Source organism: Lissotriton vulgaris, chromosome 5, assembly GCF_964263255.1.
Source record: "Lissotriton vulgaris chromosome 5, aLisVul1.2, whole genome shotgun sequence".
NCBI lineage: Eukaryota > Metazoa > Chordata > Amphibia > Caudata > Salamandridae > Lissotriton > Lissotriton vulgaris.
The window spans coordinates 470,901,815-470,929,163 of record NC_141693.1 but is presented as its reverse complement, the minus strand read 5'-3'; the positions used below and the strand labels follow the sequence as shown (position 1 = coordinate 470,929,163).

Below are 27,349 nucleotides of genomic sequence, written 5' to 3'. Positions count from 1 at the left end.
GGGATTGCGATTCCGACCGCCACCTCGTCAGGATTAGTAGATCCTGTCGAAGGCGGCAGTCTGTTTCCTGTCCGACAAGGGTCCAACTGTCTGCATCATAATGCGGCGGTCGGACCGAAGGGCTGTCTGTTGGTTGGACCGCCATGGAAGGTCTGTCAGTGGCCATCCGACCGACATTGTAATCAAGCCCTGAATCTCCTCTAGCATTGAACAGACTGACTTTAAAATTGAAGCGCTTTATACGTGAGATGCAATTTAGATCTAAGTAATTGGAGGATTTGGTTTATCAGCTGCTCATATGGTACTGCATAACATCAGTACTACACATGGAATGGAATAACCTTGTGCAGTGATTTAATAGAATAATTAAAGTTTATTTTTAACTGACCCTAGAAGGGGATTGGTACTTCAAGGATGAGTGGATGGAAACTCTGCAGGCACACCACGCACTATTTCAATCAAACCGCTGGACATTTTGCTTTTCTCCTTATAGGAGCCTGGATTTCCAATTCCACCATATTGCCAGAAATAGGTAGGTTAAGGATAATTAGCTGAAAGAAAGAGAAGTCAGTGAATATATTAATCCTCTTATGACCAACAAAAAGGTACTGAAGAACCAGAGGTGTGGATTGGTTACCTGTGAGGGTGGAAGGGAAGCAATTGGAGTCATTGAAGCCCCTAGGAGGACCAATTACTAGGTTTCCCAGAACATTCCAAGATTTTGACAGTAGATAGTGTGCAGCAATCAGAGTGGAAGAGGAGTGTTCTCTTGGGGCTTTTTTTTGTATTTTGGGGAGTAACGTGTTTGGCAAACCAAATTTAGGCAACATACAATATTGGCAGCAATCTGCCTTTGAACTCTTGCATAATCTTAGTAACATAATTTCACTGATAACTCTGCAGATTTCTTTAGTACTAATTCCATTTTATACTTAGGAATTTTGTGGTTTACATATTTCAATTGTTTAATATATTATGAGTTTACCATTATCAAATTACCAGCACTCTCTCTCAATGTGTAACTGATGGCCAGATTCACAGTTTGGATTTTCAAAACAAATCTGTACGATTCTGCTGAGCAGCAAAATCTACAACTATATTCTATACTAGCAGCCCGCCCCAGCGTTGCCTGGGGTAGAAGGGGGCTGGGGGCTGCATTTCAGGTTTGCGTGCTCTCCCGTCCAGGCACCCGCCCGCCACGACATTGTCTGTGTCCCGGACAATGTTGTGGCGGGTGGGGGCCAGGGCGGGAGAGCTCGCAAACCTGAAATGCTGGCTTCCCCTACCCCCGCCTGCCCTGACATTTCCCAGCAGCCTGTGCCCCGCCCGCCTGCCCCCCCCTGACCCTGGCTGCCCCGGATTCTTACCTTGCCTCTGCTGCTCACCCCGCCGGTCCAAATTTCTCGGCTCCGCCGCTCTGCCACTCACCACCTGTCCGCCGCCGCTCCTCCCCGTGCCATATCCGCCTCTCCGCTCCGCCACTGGCCTCACTTCACCGCTCCTCCCCTGCGCGCCATGTCTGCCGCTCCTGGGACGCTGCTCCTCCCCTGCTCCTGACGTGACGACGCACAGTCGCGGCCGGCGCTACTTTGGGGGAACTACTTTTTGTAAAAATTTAACTTTTTATATAACGTTTATTTTAAAAAAAATTTAAAGCCTATGACCATCTACACACCCTGCCGATTTCAACGGTGTATCGGGTGTGTAGATTGGCGCTGTGGCTCCCGAGTTTACCTTGCCTAAAGGTGCAAGTTCTCTTTTTATAATAGTAGTATAGATTAGTTTGTTTATTTATTTATTTAGTGGAGGCCAGAGCTTTACACAGGTCTAATTTACATGAGATAGTAAAATACGCAAAGTAAAATGCACAAAATACAAGTTTTATGTGATATAAAATATGCACAATATACAGAATCAACATAATATACAAAGGAATTGCAATATATCCGGCTATCAATATATACAATATGTAGATAAAATATATAATAAAACATTGAATTAAACAGTTTTGTATAATATACTGCAGTCCATGTACAGTAGTCATGTGAAGTGTTACATTTACTTAGTGGAGTTATCAAAAATATAATCAGGTGGCAGAACACAAGTAAACGTAATGTTGGAAACAGCAAACACTTTATTGATCTAATCAATAAGTTAAAGGTCAGAGGGGCATATTATCAAGAAACGGCGTTAAAATTATCTCTGGTTCTGGTGTGAACATGGGCTTCTATGGGAATTCTCAAGGGCATATTATCAAGCCCATTATTGCCGCTTTAGCGGCAGTTTCCTGCCGCTAAAGCGGCAATCATTTTAACCCCCTTCTTGATAATATGCCCCAAAGTTTGTTGACATCCTAAAGTACTACATTCTGGCTATATTAGCTAATTATACTACTGAATCAAAACAGGCTGCGAGGACAATATTACAGTTGGTTTCCCTGAATTCAAACAATGTTTACATGATAAAGACAAAATATTTTAAGAAGGGACAATAAAAAAGCCTACTTTTTGGAAAAATATATACAGGTTATTTATTAATATGAAGAAAGTGGCGGCATTAATTACAAAGTTATAAAATGTACGGCAAACTTTAAGAAACTGGGGTTCCTTATTAAATTGTTAATACATGTAATCCTATTGCTACTTCTCGTGGAAGAAAGACCTCACCTTACCTAAAATAGCAAAATGTTGCTGAAGAAAATCTAAAATTCTAAGTTCTGCGCATTTTCATAATAATTTGAAGATGTGCGATTTGTGTAACTTTTCTTTCTTCTGAAGTTGTTTCCTCGAGGGGGAGAGGTCTCAACATTTGTACAACTCTTCTGTTAAGTACACTTTCACAAGAGTGATAATTTTACAATCATTTGGATCTAAGCAGGTGCACAGGTTATTTTACCCTGAAAATTTTCATTCAGACAATAATAGTCTTACATTGTCTCCACATCTCTCTCCTACTGTCCTCTGAACAGGAAGCTCAAAGCCTGGAGGCAGAAGAGAAAACTGGCTAAAGTGAGGGGGACACAGATCTCGCAGGAGCCTAAGCGATGGGAGGAAGATTACGAGCTGATCGAGTGTGAAGGACTCTTTGAGGAGTACTTAGAGATGGGTGAGATAAGATGATATTTCAAACTACAGAACACTGCTTCCTGGTTGAGCTATGGGATGCAATGCTTACATGATGCTACATGCCCAATTCTCTAACTTGTACTCCCTGCAGGAGAAAAGCAGGAAATAGGGGCCCTTGCTGATGGAGCAGTGTGGGACTGCTGTTTATCTAGGAACTGTGAGGCATATTTACAAGCCCCTTTGGCCCCTACAATGTCACTTTTTCAGAGGTTGTGGTGTCAATACGGGCTTCGCCTTATTTACTAGGCAGTGTTAAGCTACTTAACCCCTTTGATGCTGGTGACAAAGCCAGCTCGTCATGGGCGTTACCTGCGCTCCGCGCATGACGAGCTGGCTTTGTCACGTAACGCGCGATTTTCGAATTCTCAGCGCGCAGCGGGAAAACCCGCTAGCGCACTTGCGGTTGACATGACTTAACGTTGCCTTGTAAATAAGACCCCCTTTCATGCTATACTTAGCCTGAAAGGGAGGGAAATGGGTGTTGCGGTGGGCGTTGCACCGCAACACCCATTGATTTTGACGCTGCCCCATATTTACAAGTGTGGCGTAATTATGGGGCAGTGCCAAAATTAAGACCAGGGAAAATCTGGTCTTACCCAGGCGAAACAAGGAGAAATATTTAATTTCTCCTCGTTTTTGCTGTCTTCGTGTGTGCTGCGTGGTTCAGCACACATGGAAACAGCAAAATGCCAATGATTGTTTATGTGCAGGAAGGCGTCCCTTCTTCAACATAAACAATCCTTTACAAAAAAAGACATTTTGCAAATTCTATGTGTGCTGCACCATTTAAAGATTATTTAAGTGCAGGAAGGGAGACCTTCCTGCACATAAACAATATTCCCCTGCAAACGCAGACACTCTTGCACTGTGGTGCAAGTGTGCCTGCATTGGCGCTGGGCAGCTAAATGTAGTGCCAGCCCAGGGGGGAATGCAGGTTTGCACCATATTCTTGTAAATATGGTGCAGCCCTGGGTTTCTAAAGTGACCGAGCGTGTCATTAGCCTTCTTGGCTTAATGACACACTTTGCCACTTTCCTGTAAATATGCCCTTGCAGCGGAAGATGTAGAGGCACTGAGTGGAGGAATTGTAGGGAATGTGGAGTGCTTCAGAAAGCCATGGGCATTTGGATTCGGTTGTGGTTAATGCCATTATTCCTACAGTGCAGTCAGCTGTTGGTGCCGTGAACTATGAGTAAGTAAACCCTGGAGCTTTAATGCTGCAGTATATGGGTATGATATATATATATATATATATGTATATATATATATATATATATATATATATATACACACACACACACACACACACACACACACACATAAATATAGTATATAGGTGCATTGTGTCCTGTTTGTGGTGGATGCTGCAGGCGTGAAGTTGTCTCTCAACCTATAGTATTGTCTTATTTGGTGTGCAACTCAATCTTCCAGTCCTGGACTTTTAGCCAACATCACTTTGCATTTAGGGACTTTTAAGCTTCTAATATTATGCATATCCTCTCAAATGTTTACATTTCAGACATCTATTTAGATGCTGGTCTAGCAGATAATCACCAAGGTCAATAGAGTTACTAAGAGTGGTAACTACTATATAAGATTGTTATGGAAACTGCAAGGTTTCGTTCACGAAGGTGAATGTTCAACTTTGGCCAGATCATTTGTATGGCACAGCTAAATTATTACAATGCCTTGCATTATATGAGGCGACTCCTTTTGCTTCAGGAGACACATTATGGATACAGAGCCTGGTCCACTCAGCGCTGTCACACACGCTTCAGTCTGTGCTTTGGGCACAGACCGAGACAGTGCACTGTATCACAACAAATGCACTGTTCGCAGTTCCTACCATGCACTGGGAACAGCGCATTAGTGAAAGACAAGCCAGCTGTATAAAGCGTCCAGTCCACCTTTCACTGTGCTGATGGCAAACGGCCTGCATTTTAGGGGGGGGTGGGGGGGTTCATATATCTCCCAGCAAAAAGCTGCCCTGATTGACTGCACGCACCTTAATGGGGATTCCTGGGGTGTACCTGGGACCTACTTTGCCATTTCAAGGGGCAGACTTGGGGAATGGGCACTTACTGTGTGTCACTTCTTTGTGGCCCAGGGTCATAGCGCATTTTGATGGTCTCCTTGCCTTCGTATCCGCACCTGTAAAATAGAATGGGCACATAGTCAATTGATTACTTCATGTGCATCGGAATGCCCTCTTGAGATCATACTGGCACACATTTAGCACCAGCGTGATCTGTACTAAACAGGGACTAGGTGTGTCTGCGGTTCCGTCTGTAATACCACAGTGCCCAATGGGTGCACAAGTCTATTCTACCCCAGGAAACTCAGTTCAATATGGCCACTGATGGCAAAAGGGTATCCTATGAAGTTGCTATTAGGCCCACAAAAGCATCTGATCAAATTATTATATAAAGAATTGTTTCTTCTTGTATTTCCCTGAAGGCGAGCTGAGATCTGGCGACACAGGACTACTTGTCCTTCCAAAATTTAAGAGTAGAAGAGGTTATGTCAAGTCAAGTCAAGTCATAAAATTTGTATAGCGCACTACATACCCAGAGGGTTTCAAGGCGCTTAGGAAGGGGGGGAGGATTAATTGTCAAATATCCATGTTTTAAGTTGCTTTCTGAACGCTAGGTGGTTCTGGGTGAGGCGAAGGTAAGCGGCGAGTGAGTTCCATGTTTTAGCAGCCAGGTATGAAAAGGATCTGCCTCCCATGGTGGTCTTGTTGATGCGAGGTACAGTGGCGAGGGCTTGGCTGGAAGAACGTAGTTGGCGGGAGGGGGTGTAGAAGGACAGTCGTGAGTTGAGGCAATCTGGTCCGATGTCGTAGAGTGATTTGTGTGCGTGGGTAAGCAGTCGGAAAGTGATCCTCTTATTGACGGGTAGCCAGTGGAGGTCTTTAAGGTGACCAGAGATGTGTTCGTTGCGTGGGATGTCTAATATGAGCCTGGCTGAGGCGTTTTGGATACGTTGGAGTTTCTTCTGGAGTTTTGTGGTAGTACCCGTATATATACTATATACTATATAACTGGTAAAGTAAAAGAGTCCGGCCCCCTTTCCTACCCCCACCGCAATTAAACTTTCTTGGGTTCTTAAGGAATAAAAGAAGCTAGTATCACTTCCAATCCACAAATCCAGTGCAACAATAAAGCTCAAAGTAAAAAATTTAGATTAAATAGAGATTCATTAGAAATTCACAGCCAATGTGATATAAACCAGTCTCAGAAACATAGTATAGAAATATAAAATTACCAACAGAAACCAAAACCGGCACAGAAAGCCAAAGAGGGTTTTCAGTAGCCACCGTACAAAGTATAAGAAACACTGCTTGGTGGTTGGATTGAAATCTTCTGTCCTCCTGACTATATTGCATGAAGGATTCAAATTCTCCTCATCTATCCTACACTAATGAATGCTAAATGGAAATCCTAATTAGATCCAATAAAGTAGAAAGGCATCAGCATAGCAGAATTTCTGTAGAAGTTCTCCAAGGAAAGAATATCGCATAGCATAAGGCCGCGCAACAAGAGTAGCACATAGAGGTCTGTACCTCTCCTAGTCTGAAAAGAATATGAAAATAGCTCAAGATTGTTGTCTAGTAATACCAACAGAAAAAAATCCTCTAGAATCCCATATCAAAAGGCCTCGTTAGTTTCTACCTTCAAATGATACTCTTTGGCAGCCACACTCGTAATTTGTTTCTTTGATCCACATATCCAGAACGGTAACAAGACAAAATATTGAATTCAAAATATAGAATTACCAAAATATCGAAGTCAAAATATAGAATGGACAAAATATCGAATGGACAGAATATAGTGGTGAAAAATATCGAATTGAAGGTAAGTAATTTAATATCGAATAGTAATTTTCACCCCTACGCTATCCAACGCTTTCCCTACTGTTGCACTCTCTGGAGTGGGAATAGTAATTTTTACCCCTACGCTATCCAACGCTTTCCCTACTGTTGCACACTCTGGAGTGGGAATAGTAATTTTTACCCCTACGCTATCCAACGCTTTCCCTACTGTTGCACTCACTGGAGTGGTAATAGTAAATGTTATATTTATTATTTCATTAAATTTAAATTACTTTTAAGACATTTAAAAAAACTAGATATTTTGACTAACTATATTTTTTAAAACTATATTTTTGATTCGATATTTTTGTACTTACCTGTTTGTATATAGGAATTCGATATTTTTGCATTCTATATTTTTTCTTCGATATTTTGGCAATTCTATATTTGTGAATTCGATATTACGTCAATGATCCCTCTCTTCAAGCTTCCCTATCTCGTTCACAGAATGTGCCTTTTTCCATTCATTGGATCAGACCCCTGCCCCTGCAGAGGAAAGAAAAACATTCCACCCAAAGAAAACATCCACATTGAAGGTTAAAAGTTGCGATATCCAAATGATTACGGTCTTTTGTCAATGTTAGTATAATAAGCATTTCAATACACGTTCTAACTGCGTGGTTACCGATACATAGACAGTCGCATTAAAAGTGAAAAATGCAATTCTAATAGATGCATTTCTCATTATATAAAGTATGCAAAATACTATTTAAATGAGTACATGGATCCATAAAGATTAATAGTGTTATTCAAATCACACATATGTAGATATATATGGGAGCTGCAATTCATTGTCACTGTAAAGAAAACATTAATGTGCACACACACACAATAATGTCCGGGTTGCACAGTAAGTGGACTTCCTATATTGCTTCAAGTTCACTACACTTCATTAATCATATCAGATCACACAAATACATGAGGCCATAAGTAAGCAGATAAAGGGTCTTAACAATAATGAAAGGGTGGAGCCAAAAGTTTGCTGTTCCATCACTGATTGTGACAAACCTCTGAATGAAGGAAGTCCTGATGGACTTAAGGATGGAAAATAGCTTACTTTTATAAAGTAATTGATTGTACTCCTGCTTATTTAACATTGGCGGTGCAGAACGATCCTGAGAAAGCTAAGTGCTGATATATAGAATGCCACCATCTTTTGGATATATCACCTTCTTCAACGTCTACAGTGCCCCCAGTAGCCAGACAACCCTGCCTCCTCCAGGCTTCTTGAAAAGTACTCCTCCACCTACCCTCTCGGCCAAGAACTGCTGTAGAGGTCTCGGGGCATATGTACAAGGAAATGGTCCAGCACGGCGGAAAATTTTGCAGTGAAATGAAAAAGAAATGAAATGAAATGAAAAAGGGTTTTGTTAAGCGCTACAGTTGCCCTGAGGCGTCCAGGCACTGGGACTAGAGCAGTGCCTTCCCGAGAGTCGGTCCAACGGTTAGTCTAGTTAGTTAAAGAGAAAGGTCTTAAGCTGTTTACGAAAGCTCAACAGGTTGGAATTAGTTCTCAGATAAAGGGGGAGTGTTGCGCTGCGTCATTTAAAATTATATTAACAAGAATACGAAGAACCCCTGTGTTTTTCCTAGCACTGGCACTAAAAATAGCTTCCTATCACCAACACAGACACCCTCGGTCCATAGTGCAAGGGTGCCTGCATTGCAGGGAATTATTGTTTATGTGCTGGAAAGTGTTCCTTTCTGCACATAAACAATCAATAATGACAAATTGTTATTTCTCATTCTGCAGCACACACTGAAGTAGCACATTTTCATTAATTATTGTGTCCATTCATGCACAAAAATAATCATTATGATTAGGGGCGTTTTGGTCTTTAAGTGTGCTGCAGAATGCAGGACACACAGAAAAAGCAAAAATGAGAAGAAATAAAAGTATTTCTCCTTTTTGCCGCAATTTAATGCCTGCTTTTGCATGTTGTTAGTTTTTGCCACTGCCTCAGATTTATAGATCCTTGTAAATCTGGGGCAGCGTAAAAAAAATAAAACAATAGGTGTTGCAGTAGAATACCCATAGCAACACCCATTGCATGCCCCTTTCACGCGCCTTTCCATCCAGAGCAACTGATACCATTAGTGTTGTAATAGTCACCATGTTAGACAACATTACATTAGCGGCCACCATATGCACAGCTTCTAGCAGGGATTGGCTCAGTGCATCAGGAAGAGTTGCCAGCATTAATTTAAAAAAATATTTAGTCAATTTGGCATGTCTCTACATGGTATTAGTAATTTCCTGTGCCCGATGATTTTATCATTCGAATATGAGTTTTGAATATATTTTGGAAATTCAGCCTTTTTTTCTGCAAACACCAACCAATGAGTTTTGAAATTACACACAATTTCGCCTCGAATAAACATTCTCAATTTTGGTATACATATATTACTTCAAACAAGCAAAATCTTCTAAATTAGTAGGCTGGGCTAAAAGAGGCAAGCTACTCACAGGTAACTGGAGGGTTACCAGTAGCTTACGAACTACTCGTTGGAGAAGCTTGCTCTAAAACTTGTACGTGATGCGGCCTCAGGTAACTTTCTTGCTTTTAAGACATTATAATATATGCCACACTGCCACCTTCTGGCTAAAATGCAATACTACAGGGAGAATCGAAACTTCCGCACTTAAAATTGACGAAATAGATTGCATTGTAGTAACCCACCTGCACTCCCATAGTACCAGTCCAGCTCTCCACTATACGACCCTGGAAGCAAAACAAACGGCAAAACGATCTGAAAATCTCCTCTTAATAATAATACACTTTTATAAAGCTCATGGCAACTCAGAGAGTGTCCTGGCACTAAGCAGACTAAATGGCCCACTAAACCAAATTCATCCTACTGATATGAGAAATAGCCACATTTTAAAATTCCTCTTCAAAGAGTGCTCTTCTTTCATAGGCCGTAAATGTACAGGGAGGGAATTCCAAGCTGTGGCAGCAAGATATGAAGAGGAAGTGCCTCCCTATCTTTTCTTTTTAAATCGAGCAACCACAGCCAAAAGGGCATCAGAGAAGGGAATAGTTCTCGTCTGATGGTGTGGATTCAGCCTGATGGCCAGATACACGGAGCCAGTCTGGTAGTATCTCTGTGGACCAGAAGAAGACCTTTAAACCATATCCTATTATCCTATTAGACCTATCGGCGGCCTTTGACACCATTTCCCACAGCATTCTTAAACGCCGGCTGTGGGAGATTGGTGTCAGAGGCAAAGCCCTTGCCTGGTTTGAGAACTATCTTGCGGACCGGCATACTTACATCAAGGTTAATACCCTGGCATCTTGCAAGACTCTTTCAGTAGGGGTTCCACAGGGGTCTATTTTAAGTCCCATGCTGTTTAACGTGTATCTTACCCCACTGGCCAACATTATAAAATCTCATGGCTTTTTTACAGTGTCCTACGCAGACGACACTCAGATGCTCATCACCTGCAGCCTTGATTTCCTTGAAACGCGTACCAGATTTAAACGGTCCATGGTCAATATTAGCGAATGGATGAGTGAAAACAAACTCCAACTTAACTAGAGCAAAACCGAAAATATGCTATTTGGCAAGGCAAAGACTATTTGGTCACCGGATTGGTGGCCCCAAGAATTAGGACCTTGCCCCGAACCCAAAGAAGTGGTACGTGATTTGTTATGTTATGTTATGTTATGTTAGTCAAAATTTATAAAGCGCACGGGCACCCAAGGGTTTCAGGGCGCTGTATCATGATCGAATGTGCTCTCTCCATGAAAGCACATGTCAACCAAGTATCAGGTATCTGCTATGGTATATTGCAGAAACTGCTGAAAATTTTTAAATGGCTACCTCTTGAGTTCAGAAATTCTCTGGTTCAGGGACTAATTATTAGCCGTTTGGATTACGGTAATGCAATGTTCGCCGCCATCAATGAGGGTCTGCTGTCAAAACTTCAAACCCTCCAGAACGCCGCCGCACGACTGGTGCTGGGCTTGGCCCCCAGGTCTCCCTCCCTACCCAACCTTAGAGAGTTACACTGGCTGCCCGTGCGCCAAAGAAGCCAATTCAAAATCCTTAGTCTAACGCACAAACTCCTCCACGGCATTGGGCCCTCTTACCTAGCGAAGAAACTGGTCCGGTATAAACCCTCCAGAGCTCTAAGATCTAGTTCTAAATCCCTCTTAGTCCAGCCTCGGGTCCGGACTTCGAGAAATGGATGTAGGTCTTTTTCCTACATAGCCCCTCAACTCTGGAACAAACTGCCTTCTCATTAAGCATGGGCGAATTTTGCGAATCTCGCGTTCGCGAATTTTGCGGATTTGCGAACTCGCAATCCGCAAAATCCGCGAATTCTCGCGAATTTGCAGGGTTTTTTTTTGTGTTTGCGCGGGTTTCTGCCAGTTCGCGAGGGTTTTGTACAATGTCGCAAATTGCGAACTTACCTGTCGGGTCACAAGTTTCGCGAACTTGTTGTTTCTACGTTTCCAGCCTGTTTGGGACACTCTTCTTCATCACTGCCACTCTCTGTCACCACTGCCACTCTCTGACTACTCATGCCACCCTCTGGCCCACCCATGCCACCCTCTGTTTCATCACAGCACCCTCTGGTTGTCCAGGCAGTGTACATTATTGTGGCAACGCAAGCACACCTTCCCTGCCTCAAGTGACCTGAATTAATTTGGGGCTGATTAATGTGTCACAGAATATTTTTTTAGCTGGCACCTGCTTCCTTAGTGCTTCCTGATTAGTGATCTTTTGCACTTGCTAAGTGCTTTCATTGTTGCAAAATTAGTTACAACACCTGCCCTGCCCCAACTGACAATAATGAATTAGGGGCTGATTAATGGATTTGAACTTCCAGCCTGGCTCCTGCTTGTCTCCCTTAGCTGTAATTCAGGACCTTTGTGGCATATGTGTAACTATTCTGAGGTTCAGAGCAGGGTCACATAATAGTTGCAACTGGCAACTGAACTCTGGAGGGGCCCCTCAGGAAGCACTACAGGAAATGCTACTAATGATGAGCCTGAACTTTTGAACCTGGTAAGTAGTTTCAGTTTTGCTAAGATCGTATTTCTGCAATTTTGCACTTATTCGCGGGGCGCGAAGTTGTACTGGGAAGCCGCGAACTCACGCGAACAGTGCGAGCAGTGCGAGCAAAATCCGCTGCTCGCGGATTTGCGGATTTTGCGGGAGATTCGCAAATCTCGCGGATTGCGGATTTACCGAAAATCCGCAAATCCGCGAGCGAAACGGATTTTCCGCCCATGCTTACTTCTCATATTCTATCTATCTCCAATCACCTGGCTTTTCGTAAGAGCCTGAAAACCTGGCTCTTTCCTAATTAATCTTCTCCACCCCCTCCCAACATGGATGCTGTCTCTTTCTCTTCTGCCAAGCGCCTTGAGACCTTTTGGTGATTTGTGCGCTATACAAGAGCATTTGACTTATGACTTATGACTTATCCTTTCTGTGTTCAGCAGCCAATGAAGCTTCTTAAGATGTTGATGCCTATGAGCCACTCTGGGTACATTCAGTAAAAGCCAAGAAGTGGCATTCTTAACCAGCTGAAGTCTCTTTAGCTGGTAAGCCAGAAGGCCCCAGTAAGGAGCATTGGCGTAATGTAGTCACGTGGTAATGAGGTCATGAAGGACTATTTTCCGAGTCTTGAACGGCAGTAAGTACAAAACTTTCTTCATAGATTTTAACAGACCAAAACACGAGCCCACCACGCACGCTACATGTGGGTAAAAGTCAAAAGAACATCAAATCTCACCCCTAAATTATGCACTATGGAAGCCGGGGCTGGAGGGAACAAAACATGACTGGGCCAGCAATCACCATCCCACAATAGGGGACGAGGGTTAGCCACATTGGATATTCTCTGTTTTTTTGCCATTGCATTTAGGGTAACTGAGCAGAATCCAGGGGAAATCAGCCATCAGACATGACTTAAATCTTCTAAGGGCATTGGTCGTGTTCCTGTTAGCATCGGACTAAGGGTGGAGCCCTGAGGGACACCCACCTTTAATGTTTTGGGATCTGAAACAAACAGGGCCATTAAGGGCTATTGGCTTTGACTAGTCAGAATGGAATAGAACCATATAACACATAGAACTCAAGAAGCTAAACACCTGCTGAATCAAACGGAAATGCTCATGCAATATAATCATATGTATGACTTTGTACACCCGCTCCACACTACCATAGGACCTGAAACACTAAGGGGGTCATTAGCATAGCGGGCGGATCGCCACCGCCCGTATGGCAGTGGCGATCTGTGAAGGACTGGGTTCTTTTGGACCCAGCGGTGCCAGGGCACAACACCTGAAACCTTCGTGGGTAACCTGTTCCGGCGTACAAGTCACAGAGACACGGGACACTTCCTTCGGCGTCAAAGAGTCAAGGTTTATTTACTGCAGGGAACACAGAAATCACGGCAAGTACAACGCGTGCTACTTGTGGAGACTGCTTCAAATTGGTTATGTGGATCGCTCCTTTTATACAGTTTTTACCCATAGGCTAACATTAAACACAAAGGTTTACAACTCAGTTCCCACATCTAGCTCCCAGAGGGGTCGCTTTGGTCGCTTTGAAACACATAAGGTCCGGAACATAAGTGCGGAAACATTTGGCGGTTCCCAACTGTAAAAACCCATCTTCCCACCATTAGCAAATTCCAATCAGCAATCAAGTAGATCGAAACAGGAACGAAGACAGGTGCAGAGGAAGACGGAGACAGTGGGGAGATTGGAAAGGGTGTAAAAGGGGAGGTGTCGGGAAACACGAGATACAGGCATCAAAGGGACGTGCCTAATGAGATGCACGGCTGAGACAATAAGTCCGTGCGGCAAGATGAGCCTCGAGCGGCGCCACCTGCCTTACAGTAGCAACCCCCTCGTCATAAAGACACTTTCAAAGAACATGTGTCTTCCGCAAATATCTTGGGAGTCCCAGGGTCGCAAAGCGGACAGCGTCCGTTCGCTGACTACTTGAGGGCAAGAGACAAAATGGATGCCGTATCTAAGATGGAACCCGTGGGTACAGATGAAAAGCCCACGTAACAAACGAACGGTTTAAGTTAGCACAGCGAAACTGCGCACACTTACTAAACTCGTCATTTGCGGTTCATAGATACCAGACTCGACCATATTCGTACGAGTCGGAAACACCACTTACAATTGTCACGGAACCTCAGACGCTCCTTTTGCCCTCATGTAGGCAAGCACTAGTCGGAATCATATTCGATATTCATCAGACCATCAAGATGTCGTTGTAGCATAGCCTTGTCCAACCGAGTCCCCTTGGTAACAGGTGGTTGTCTCATACACGTTGTAGCACAGAGGCCACATAAGGCAGGACCACACTGCACACAAAGGCAACACGTGAACAGGAACACTACCACAACTCCGATGATCATCAGAATCTTCCAACCCCAAGTCGACATCAGGCCCCAAAACCAACCGAGTAGCGTCCAATCCCCTACATCCACGTGTATGGATTCGGAGATCTTATGCAACTTCGAGATGGCTTGATAGACAGTAGGAGCATTATCAGGTATGAAAATGCAACAGCTCGAATGGATCACTTTACATACCCCACCACGATCTGCCAAGACGACATCTAAAACCATACGGTTTTGTAACGTCATAAGTCTCTCCGCCTGAAGTTCTGTGGTGATATTACCAAGGGCACTGGCAGTAACATTAGCTGTCGATTCCACCACTCGAGTCAAATGTCTCAGGTTCCTACTATTAACCATAGGTCCCCAAAACGGGAGGAAACCCTTGAAAAAGTCTCCTGCCTCTTGACCGGCAGTATCCTCTTTGCTAATTACGCCTCGTACAACTCTAGTCTTATGGTAATCGGCATCTACAGTAAACGTCGGAGGCAACAGATTTGCAACAAAACATGAGCCCATGAAGTCCGAGGGCAACCATGTATATGCACGATCATGACAGATGAAGTACGTACCCTTGGCAGCCAGAAACACAGGGATCGGGGACATTGACAGAACGTAACTTTCAGTGCAAGCACTTACTCCAAGTGAGGCTTGCGACCCACGACCCACAAGACAAAGATTACCAGTGTGGGGTACGACCCATATTGGAGGCGAGCTTTTAAGCTGCTTTTCATTAATGAACGTACTATATTCCCCTCTATCCGGTGCCCTATAGGCTTGTACCTCTGCCTTAGGGATGAGAAAAGCATCATAGATCTCATCTTCCAAATCCTGTATTATCATCGATACCACCCACTGCCACGAGGTAGGACCCGGTTTGGGGGAACGTTCTGGAGAGGGGTGGAAACCTAGCGCGCTTCGAAGCATTGTTTGGTATGCTCGAGCTGACCCTTGGGAACTATACGGTAACACCAGATATGGAATTCCCTTACCCGTAGTATGTGGCATCAACCCACACACCCAACAATTAGTAGTGTTAACCACTAACTGATGCTGATGGAGGAGCTGGATAAAGGAATTGTTGCGGAATTCTACACGTCTAGCCTGTTCGTGTTCCGGTAAAATGTGAAAAGAATGGGGAGAAACAGTAGTAGCAGTAAGAGTAAGATTAGGGTAAGGAGTAGGAGTAGGGGTAGGAAGTAAAAAGTAAGACATAGCGTAATACACCCCACCCGCCATGAATGCAGAAGCGGTTAAAAACAATACAAACAATTGGAATACAAAACATTTAGTACGACTAAGTTTCTGCAGTTTGACTCTATACGCCTGAGCTCCTTCCAAATCATTCAACTTCGAAAATGCCATTTCCCTATGACCGTCCGCAACGTTTCTTGACGCACTTCGTTCTGTGCAGCAATGGTCAATCCCTAGGAGTTCCTAGGAACCGACGGCCTCAACCTAGCGTCAAGACCTACTGTCCAGAAGGAAGTACGCGCGCGGCCCTACGGCCCTCAATACACAATATGTATTTATTTAGCACAATAATTCAGCTGAGGAAGGAAAAAGATACAAGGAAGAAGCTTAATATATATACAAAACAAGTTTCAACGATACGAGTGTTCAAAGTTGATCAGGGGAAACGAGGATATTGCAGTTATCAATTTCAGCAAAGCAAGAAATTTTATTAGTCCTTAATGCGAGAACGCAAAGAATATCGATGTTTCCCGGGACGTGTCTGCTCGTCGAACAAAGGATCCGTTGAAGAGACAGCGTCCTGCTGATCAGTTTGTTGATTTGATCTTGAGTCTTTTGCTGACAATGTTCCAACAGTGGCTTTCTGCTGCGCTGAGTGTTCACCAACAAGCTGTGCGTCGCTAAAAGGTACAAACGCCGGCAATGTCTCTGCTTCTGTTGACGCAATGCCTTTCCTCACCCACGGGTCTGCCGGTAAAGGAATAGGGACTCGTTTACAATGGGTAGCATGTACCCAATTCTTCCGCCCCTCAAGACGAACGGCAGTCCTCGTGGCCAGGAGCACCTGGTGAGGTCCAACAAAACGGGGGTCCAGATTCTTCTTGCGTGAGAAATTCCGGGTGACTACCCAATCACCGGGCTGGAGCTGGTGGCCTGGACCCTCCGTCTGCGTCGGCAAGGCGTCGTAAACCTGTTGATGAATTAACCTCAGTTTAGCAGTCAAGTCATGTAAGTAGTCAATCAACATCGGATACTCAAGATCAACGAATATACCTGGCCTAGGAACCCCCCACACATTCGCAGGACGGCCGAACACTATTTCATAGGGACTAAGCCCTATTCGGGAGTGTACAGTCGCCCTAGTTGACAGTAATGCTAGAGGCAAAGCGTCAGGCCACGAAAGTCCAGTCGTAGCCTGAATCTTCGCTAGCTTTAGTTTAAGGGTACCATTGTACCCTTCAACCAATCCAGCTGACTGGGGATGATTGGCGCTATGGAATTTCTGATTAATTCCAAGGCCCTTACACACATTCTTCATCACACTTCCAACAAACTCACTTCCGTTATCTGACCACACGACTCTAGGCATTCCATACCGAGGAAAGTATTCCTTCAGTAGGATTTTCGCCGTAGACAAAGCAGTATTGTCTTTGAGGGGATAGGCCTCGATCCATCGGGAGAATGCGCAAACCACAACTAAAACATATTTCAAGTTATTGCATCGCTCCATATGGATGAAGTCCAATTGAATCACCTCAAAGGGATACGAAGGAGGAGCAAAACTGCCAGGGGGAGTTGGGGTTCCTTTGCCAGGATTGTACATTATACACACCATACAATTCTTCACCAGACGTTCAGCACACTTTGTAATGCCATCATTCTTCCATACAGGCGACAACAACTTGCAAATGCCTTTCGCGCTGATATGTGCTAACCCATGTGCCATTGTCACGACGGCCAGCACATACGCATCAGGCAACATCCATCTTTTCTGATCCGACAAATCAATCCAACAACCATTCACATCCAACTTTCCCGTACTTTCTTTCCACTTCGTCTTTTCCGTATCGGTGGCCTCATTCTGAATTGCTTTCACGCTCTCTATAGTATTCTCACACATACTCGATTCTGTAGGCCACCTAACCGAACTCGTCACATACATTCGAGTGCTAAGGTTCCGGGCAGTCTCCTTAGCAATCTCATCTGCAAACGCGTTGCCACGACCAACATCATCCGTTACTTTACGATGCGCACTACACTTAACAATCGCAACTTGAGCAGGCAAAGTCAATGCATCCAAAAGATCATTCACAAGCTGGCCATGCTGTATTTTCGTGCCGTGTGACGTCAAGAAACCACGCTCTCGCCACAATCGTCCAAAGCTATGCGCTACACCGAAAGCGTACTGGCTATCGGTGTACACATTCACACGTCTCCCTTTCGCTAATACACATGCTCTAGTAAGAGCAATCAGCTCTGCAGCTTGGGCAGAATTCTGATTCAATCTCGCAGTCTCAACAACAGTATTCAACGTCACAACAGCATAGGCAGTAGTCACATCACCATTCGGCAATTTAAAACATGACCCATCCACATACAAAGTGCCGTCAGGGTCTTCCAATGGGGTGTTTTTAAGGTCCACTCGACCTTTTGTTTCCTCTTCTGTACGCAAGTAGCAGTCATGTTCTGTTACTTGATCTGACTCTGCACTAATTGGTAACAAAGTTGCCGGATTCAGGACATTACAACGTTTTATTTGAATGTGGCTTGCCAAAAGCGTCAATTCGTACCCAGACAACCTCGCACTCGTCAAGTGCTGAGTTTTCGTTCGATTCAAAAGAGTATCGACTGCATGCGGAACCATCACCGTGAGCATATTATCCATGACCAATCCTGCTGATTGTCGGATGGAGACCGCAGCTGCCGCAGTTGCTCTCAAACAACTCGGCAATGCTCTAGCTACTGGGTCTAAGGTCGAGGAAAAATATGCACATGGACGTTGCTTACCACCAAAAGGTTGCGTTAAGACACTCAACGCACAGCCTTCTCTCTCGTGAACATATAACGTGAACGGTTTACTGTAGTCAGGGGTACCTAACACAGGAGCCGAACACAATGAATCACGTAATTCAGAAAAACTTTTCTGACATTCTTCCGTCCATGGTAAAGGAGTTGAAACATCCTTGCATGTAAGAGCCACCAATGGTTTCGCTAGCAATGAAAAATTAGGAATCCATTGCCTACAGTACGACGTGATACCTAGAAAGGCACGCACATCTCTTTGGGTTGTTGGCACAGCCATTCGCGCAATCGCTGCAATTCTCTCTGGGGTCAATCTCCTTCCCTCCTTTGACAATAAGTGACCTAGATAGGTTACTTCTTGACAACAATATTGGAGTTTAGAAGGTGACACCTTGTGATTCAACTCACAGAGATGTTGCAGCAATGACACCGTAGCAATTTTGCAAATGTCCTGAGTATCAGCAGCCACCAATAAGTCGTCGACATATTGAATTAGGGCCGCACCGACCGGCAACCTAAACGCATCCAGTTGACCCTTCAAGGCTTGACTGTAAATAGACGGACTTTCACAGTAGCCCTGAGGAGCGCGTTTGAACCGGAAGCTACGTCCACCAAGAGAGAAACCGAAAAGGTCCCTGCTCTCTTCGGCGATCGGGATGCTGAAAAAGGCGTTTTTCAAATCAATCACCGAAAACCATGATGCAGTAGCTGGAATCAGAGTCAGTAGCGCCGTGATGTCAGGCACAACAGGGAATTGAGGAACCACAATTTTATTCACCTCCCGTAAATCGATAACAAAACGATAAACAGGCGGTTTGGTAGGATCAGTACGTTTAAGAATGGGCAGTACAGGGCTATTGCACACGTTTCCCCGAGTCTCCTCAATAACATTTTTCTCGATCAAATCATAGATGATCGCTAACAAAGCTCGTTCCCCATCAAGGGAGATACGGTATTGGGGAATACGCGGCAATCGCACATTTGATTTCAACTGAACAACATAAGGGGAGATATCAAGCAGGCCCACATCATTTGGACCCGTCGCCCACAAAGACGCAGGAAGAGAATCCAATTCCGGTGGAAGCTTATCGAGGGACAAATACATGGGAGAGACTACTTTCTCCCCAAACGTAAGCTTTACACCCGCAGGAGAACAATACAAAGTTGCATACAAACGTTTAAGCAAATCCAGACCCAAAAGATTTTCGCCACAACCTGTGGTCAAAATCAGTGGAGCTTCGAGCTCACGTGGCCCAATTTTAAGGGGCAAAGGGCGTGAAACTGGATTGCTAACGGGGGCGCCAGAGAATCCAACGGATACATTTGTTAAGCCAGACAAAGGTGCGCCAGGGAGTTTCGAATGCATAATGGAACTTTTCGCTGCACCAGTGTCCAACAGAAAAGGCTCAACGACGCCCGATGTAGCAACTGCGACGTAAGGCCCTCTCTGATCAACCGGAACTGATACCACTCCCTCTCCTTGTCTTCGGCTGTCCTAGTAATTACTGTCGTCAGTTCCCTGATCGACGTAATAATCGTCTACATTGTACTGCGCAGATCGTCCTTGCGATGATCCACGTTGGTCGAAACAGTTATTAGAATTTGATGAGTTGTCAGAGCGGTCGTTCTGAGCACCACGACCTCTACCACGTGATGCATTCTGTGAACCACCACGGCCTCCTCTAGACGAATTACCACTATTACGATCATTTAAAGCAGGACAATCAAATTTAATGTGTCCCTCCTGTCTACAATAAGCACATTGATTGTACCCCAACGAAGATCTGTTGAAAGAGGAATCATTACGCGACTGCGATCGATTCGATTGCGACTGTGATCTATTCTGCTGAGACGCATTCTGATTAGAACGCGGCGGGTATGCTTGTTGTAACAACACTTTAGTTTTCAGCTCTTTTGTCTTTTTATCAGCTCGGTCATTTTCTTCTTTCTCCCTATTTTCATAATATTGTGCCGTAGCCAGAATCTGAGCTGAGGTAGAAACGGCCCATGCACTTTCTGAATTCTTTAATTTATTGCACAAATCGGGCAATAAGTTCGATACAAATTTATCCACAAACAACCTCTGTCCACCCTCAGTACCCATATCCTGTCCACTATGATCAACAAATGTTTCCTCAAACCTCGTAAAGAAGTCTGAAACACTCTCATCTTTCTTCTGCTTACAGGCTGACAACTTGTCCCAATTTACCCTCATAGCTGGCATAAGCGTTTTCATTAATGTAATGATTCGCTGGGGAAGAAGTGCAATCAACTGATCGGGTTTAGCAGCAGCCACTTGTCCAGCGTCTGCCGCTGTAATGGCAGCCCAATCACCACCTAATTCATTTGTGTGATCTTGATGACGAATCTTAGCCCATACCGGCTGCGGTACGACGTTGCCAAACAACATGTCAATATCGGCAAGATTCATTACCGTAGCATCCACAAGCTGCGATAATTCTTTGTAATACCCCGCAGGATTTTTGCGAGGATCAGGCAAAGTTTGTTTCACCTGAAGCACTTCCGATCGTTTCCATGGGAGATGTATCCATACTCTCTGGAAATGCGCTGCCACTGGCTGGGCAGCATTAGTGTTATCAGCCGGTATCCAAACCGGCGGAACTTCACGCATAGGATATTGGCCAGACTCGGCTTGTTGGCGTTCAAGATCCTCAACAAACAGTGCGTGAGGAATAGGAGCAAGGCGGTAAGACAGCAACTGCTCAATAGCTCGTCGGACATTAGTATCGACTATCAGTCCAGTTGCGAACTGAAGCCGAAGATTGGACAGGGCGGTCAGCACCTCGTCAGGCGCAACAGCCGCTATCTGATCATGCAGGAGTTTACACATTTCGTCAAACACATATCTCTGAGTCGGTATGTTGAATTGACTAAACGTTTCAAGAACGACTCGGGGTGGATTTCTTTGCGGATTGTCCATCCAACCCATCGCCATATTGTATAGCGCAGCGCGTTCCCTATTACCAGGAAGCTGACTACGTCTCTGTGGTGGACCATCAGAACCAGCGGACCCAAAAACAGGTCCGAGCGACTGGAAAAAATTTGTCGCAATGGGAGAACTACGGTTACGAGTAGAGGGACAAGAGTAAGACACAGAACTAACAAGAGGAGGAGTAGAAACGTTAGCAACAACTGGAGTTAACAACACAGGAGCAGTAGCGCGAGCAGGAGTATGTGGAAGCGGAGGAGCAGTAGGAATAGAAACAGGCACAGGAGCAGGAACAGTCGGAAGAGCGGGTGCAGGTTGAGGAACGGGTGGAGGAATAACAGGTGGAAGAACAGGTACGGCAGGGACCACAGGAGCTGCGGTACCCTGTACGTACGGGGGTGGCGACTTCATAAGATAGGACATTAAAGGATCCTCAACTGCCTCTTCCTTCTTATCCGACTCCGTAGGCAAAGCAGGATAGCATTTATCTATGGTCATACGTTGTAGCCTCTCAAACACTTCCTTATCCTTATCCTCCTTATCACGCTGAAACTGCTCAGCTTTCTTCACAATGGTAGCAACATTATCTCGCTCACTACGTTTATTCTGTCTGATCTCTTTCTGTCGGGCTTCTTTGCGCCACAACCGAAAGGCATCAAACATGGCCGGCCTAGATTTGCGTTCGAACAACTTTATTTCCAAATTATCTAAGATCGACGCTTCGAAGCTACCGTGAGGTGGCCAACGAAGATCGCCGTCTTTCTTTGTATATTTTATCCAATAATCGTTAAAAGCAATCGGGCCTAGCCCATGTTTGCTATATAAGTCATAAGTAGGAGTTCCAACCGGAGGTATCGGACATGAGTCCTCCAGCAGGGAATCCGCACCACAAGGTCTACAACAACTGAACAAAGTACTGCGACCAGGCATCTTGCACACTAGCCGAGTTTCACAAACTTCAAGGGTTACGGGATTTACCAAGTCCCAGCAAGAACAAAACCCTCGGTCTTTGGCGGCTGCAGTCGTCAAACAAATACAACAACAAAGTACGCTAGCAAAGTGTCACCGACAAAAACACTCACACAGCGTGTACAACAAAGCCACTAGTGTTTACAACAAAGACACTCGCTAAAGTGTCTACAACAAAAACACTCGCTAAAGTGTTTACAACCAAGGATTCTGGGAGCGACCCACAAATACTTAACTCAAAGATCAATGGCGTCCTCAGGAAGGCCCGTCAATCGTCTCGCTATACCAAGGTCTACGCCAGGCGCCAAAACAGGTCTACAGTCAGGGCAGCAGTCCGTCGCAGCCGTCAGGAGGCGGGAATCTTCGCGGGAAAAGTCTTCGGGCCACTTATTTCGACAACAGGATCGATGAAGCGGGGTGCACCTTCCCTCGGAGATTTCACACGAAGTTCCTTACGATCGTCGGGCTTGGACCGGTACCACTGATGCAGCCCCACGTTGGGCGCCAACTGAAGGACTGGGTTCTTTTGGACCCAGCGGTGCCAGGGCACAACACCTGAAACCTTCGTGGGTAACCTGTTCCGGCGTACAAGTCACAGAGACACGGGACACTTCCTTCGGCGTCAAAGAGTCAAGGTTTATTTACTGCAGGGAACACAGAAATCACGGCAAGTACAACGCGTGCTACTTGTGGAGACTGCTTCAAATTGGTTATGTGGATCGCTCCTTTTATACAGTTTTTACCCATAGGCTAACATTAAACACAAAGGTTTACAACTCAGTTCCCACATCTAGCTCCCAGAGGGGTCGCTTTGGTCGCTTTGAAACACATAAGGTCCGGAACATAAGTGCGGAAACATTTGGCGGTTCCCAACTGTAAAAACCCATCTTCCCACCATTAGCAAATTCCAATCAGCAATCAAGTAGATCGAAACAGGAACGAAGACAGGTGCAGAGGAAGACGGAGACAGTGGGGAGATTGGAAAGGGTGTAAAAGGGGAGGTGTCGGGAAACACGAGATACAGGCATCAAAGGGACGTGCCTAATGAGATGCACGGCTGAGACAATAAGTCCGTGCGGCAAGATGAGCCTCGAGCGGCGCCACCTGCCTTACAGTAGCAACCCCCTCGTCATAAAGACACTTTCAAAGAACATGTGTCTTCCGCAAATATCTTGGGAGTCCCAGGGTCGCAAAGCGGACAGCGTCCGTTCGCTGACTACTTGAGGGCAAGAGACAAAATGGATGCCGTATCTAAGATGGAACCCGTGGGTACAGATGAAAAGCCCACGTAACAAACGAACGGTTTAAGTTAGCACAGCGAAACTGCGCACACTTACTAAACTCGTCATTTGCGGTTCATAGATACCAGACTCGACCATATTCGTACGAGTCGGAAACACCACTTACAATTGTCACGGAACCTCATCTGCCCACCAAAATTCACCGCCCGCATTACTTTCTCCCTCGCCACATTACCATGGCTGGGGGGACCCCAGCGGACAGGAAGACCTTCCACCGGTTTTCCGCTAGTCTGCAATCATCCCGATTGCCTACCGGGGCGGAAAAGCCCAAGAATAGGTGGCGGTACGGTCTTCAACATTGGGGGCCAGTAGTGGGCCCCTGGGGATACTGGGATGGGGGGTGCATATGGGGGGTATCTTTGGTACCCTCCTGCATTTCAATGTACAACGTGGCAGGCACTACGCGGTGCCTGTCACATTGTGCGTTGAAACGCACTACTTGCATTTATGGCATTGCGGCGAGCGGTGCTTTAAGCACCGCCCGCCACAATGATACAAATGTGGGATGCGCCTGCCAGCGTGGTGGGCGCATCCTAATTGTAGGTGCGGGACCACCACACGCATTGCGGGTGGTCCCGTTTCCTGGGGCTATGGCGAGTGGACATACCAATGAGCCCCCAAAGCTAGATCACATACATCGTATATAGTGACTCGCTTTATTAATGTTTCTCCTGCTACTTCACTTACAAGTTATTTTCCCTCACCCCTCTCTACCCTTCATACTCACCTTCTAAATTCTCTTGCTAAAGTTTAAATTCTTCTACAACATCGTTCTCCCTTCCTCCATTCTACATTACTTCCTCTCCTTCCCTGCTTTTGCTGACTCTTCTATCATACTTCGTTATACCCTTCGTTCCTTCTGATCGTTTTACAACTTCAATAGGTGTCATTCTAGTCACCCCATCTCTCCTCTCCCCAGTAGGGTTGCCACCCTTTTTTGCTGGCCTCCATAGAAAAACACTGGACATGGACAGGCCATTAAAAACTGGCAGAGGGGGCAAACTTAAACCCCAGCCTTAAACACTACATCAGACTTCACTGCAGGCATTAACAAATATGCCAAGGAGTACACAACAACTTAACTGAAATGAGATACACTGTTAACCCCACCTTATCTCTTAGTAGCTAAAACACATACTCATAAATGGCAAATCAGCCCAGGCTCTTACATGCGAAACAGCCGAACTCATTACCACACACGACCTATTCATTCATCACTGAAATTTGGATCACACCTTCATCTCAGCCTTCTTTGAAGTACTTGTCCAAACAAGCTCCTCCATCCACCACAAAGACAGCCCAAAAAAACTGTGGTGACATCACTATCATCCATGGAAACACCTGCAATTGATTCACAACTGACACCCCCTTCTTTTAACTTCTTTCCTTCGCTTTTACACCCAAAAATTGTGCTTCCACAACTTTTATTACCCACCAGGACTGAACCCCAACTTTATTGACCACTGTGAGGAACTCATTACGCTCATGCAGCTCATTGATCATAAATGCACCAGGACACCGGTTGGTAACAGCGCGCTTTACAAATTATATAAATAAATAAATATATATTTAGGACATCTTATCATTCCTTTGAACATCAAGAAAAAACACCCTTACTGCAAAATGTGAACACCTATGCAAACAGCACATCCTCCAGTAGCAGCTGCTACCGGACGTGCGTGTGGTGCGGGGGCAGCGGAGGAGGTTGGGAATAAAAAAAAAAGACTTACCTGGATGCGGCCGACCCCTTTCCATCCTCTTCTCCTGAGGCAGGAGGAAGCACGCAGCCTCCCAGACTCCCCTGACCAATCACAGCGCTTCCTTACAGCAGTTTTGTGATTGGTCTGAGCACCGTAGTTCAGTGCTCACACAGGGGCTGGGAGGCTGGGCATGTTCTCCACCCAGGCTGTAATGCAGCCTGGGTGGAGAACATGCAAAGTGCGCATGACATTTTGGCAGGCCAAAATGTCAAGCTCACTTAGGAAGGGCCAACCACAGCCTCTGAACAGCCCTGCCCCCCCACCGAGTCAGAATGCTTAAATAAAATGATAATAATGTGGAGTTATTGTCATTTTATTTTTTTGTTTTAAATTCCTCAATGAGCAGTGGGGAGATGCTCCTCCGCCTTAGCGGAGGAGCCGCCACTGATAACCTCACTCAAAGGATCCCCACAGCTAATCACACGAAGGGCTACACAATAAACCTTAATAGAGCCATCACATCTTCATCACACTGAAAGAACGCCTGACTCTAGTCTGGTCAGACCACCATGCCATTACACTTTTGATTGTCAATCACTCTATCATGAAATTGGACAATCCAGGCCTGTTACAATATGGATAAACCCCTTGAAAAATCTCTCTATTGAAGCATTCTCCTAACAGCCCAGAGAGCTCTCAACTACCAACCCTACCAGCCAATCCACTGACGTCCTTACCAAAAACGATGTAGACTCAACCAAGGAAATGTGAGCCACTAATAAACCTCAGACTCCTTGGTTTTCAAATGAATTAAATGCAAGCAAGAAACATACCAGATGACAGGAGAAATACTGAAGACAACACAAAACCCCAGATGCCCTTTTCAGCCTTAAAAAAAAAAGGAAACAAATAAGGTCCTCATCATCAAAGCACAATTTACCTGCTACACATATTTCATAAAGGAAGCAATCAGCTCCCTTTCAATGCATACCACTTTACACCATCTTTATCAACCATAATAAAACACTGAGGATTATCCACAAAACAGAAGACTACTAATTTGTTTTACTGAAAATGTTGACAAAATGGATGAGACGAGGCTGTTGCAAACTACTGTAGTCCCTTATAATCCAAATAGAGTAATCACTACTTGGTAGTCTCTCTTCTAAATCGTGACTCACTCACTAAGATCATTTCCTCAATGAACCTGTCTATACCTTCAGAGGAACCATTACCATCATCTCTATTTAAAACATTTGCTGAAGTCACTGCCACTCATCTTCTCCATCATTGCAGCACCTGTGAAGGCACAAAATGTGTGGTGAGTGGCCTCTGTTTCACACTGAACGTGAAAGAAATCGAGCTCCTTCCACTCCATACAAGCAACTCCCCTCCCCCAGCCTAAAAATGTCTCATGTACATTCACCTACTGGACATCACCCCATCTTTGGTACCTTCAGTGCAATCCCCTAGTCTCATCATCAACTCCATCCTCAACTTAACGGAAAACATCAATACGTTAACCAAATTAACAACATACAAACTACACATTTAAAGGAAAATAACATCCTGTATTTCCATCAGAAGAGTTCAGGGCTGTGTTTTGAGCCCTCACTCTTTCACACATCAGTGGCAGCAACGCCTTTTTTGCTGGACTACAGAAATCGCCAACTACGCCTCTTAAAGCAACTCTACCTGAGCCAGTTCGACTCATATCTAATGCAAAAAAGTCCGACTGTATTACCCATATCTTGTAGGAATTACACTGGCTGCTTCTCGAAGTCCTCATTAGCCTCAAAATTGTGCATTACTCACATGGCCATCCATGCCAGGCTTCCATCTAACTTCAAAGACAAACTCCACAAAACACGGCGAAAGAGCCACGCACGAAAAAACGAACCTCCGTCACGCAATCCTTAAATCAAGTTAAAGTAAATCCCACAACTCGGCATTCACCTGCCTGACACCCAGACTTTGGAACTCCAGCCTTGCTGTCCTCAGAATGAACAAAAACCTCCTTTCATTCAAGAAAAACCTCCAGACTTGTCTCTTCAAA

General features: G+C 45.0%; 1 protein-coding gene across 1 annotated transcript in view; it reads left to right on the top strand.

Annotated features, from left to right (window-relative positions):
- Positions 1-27,349, top strand: part of ANO7 (anoctamin 7) — a 257,551-nt gene that overhangs the window by 198,198 nt on the left and 32,004 nt on the right. Inside the window, exon 18 of the mRNA XM_086921911.1 lies at positions 2,969-3,105. Within this exon, the coding sequence (XP_086778037.1) occupies positions 2,969-3,105 (137 nt within the window). The remainder of the gene's footprint in view (positions 1-2,968; positions 3,106-27,349) is intronic.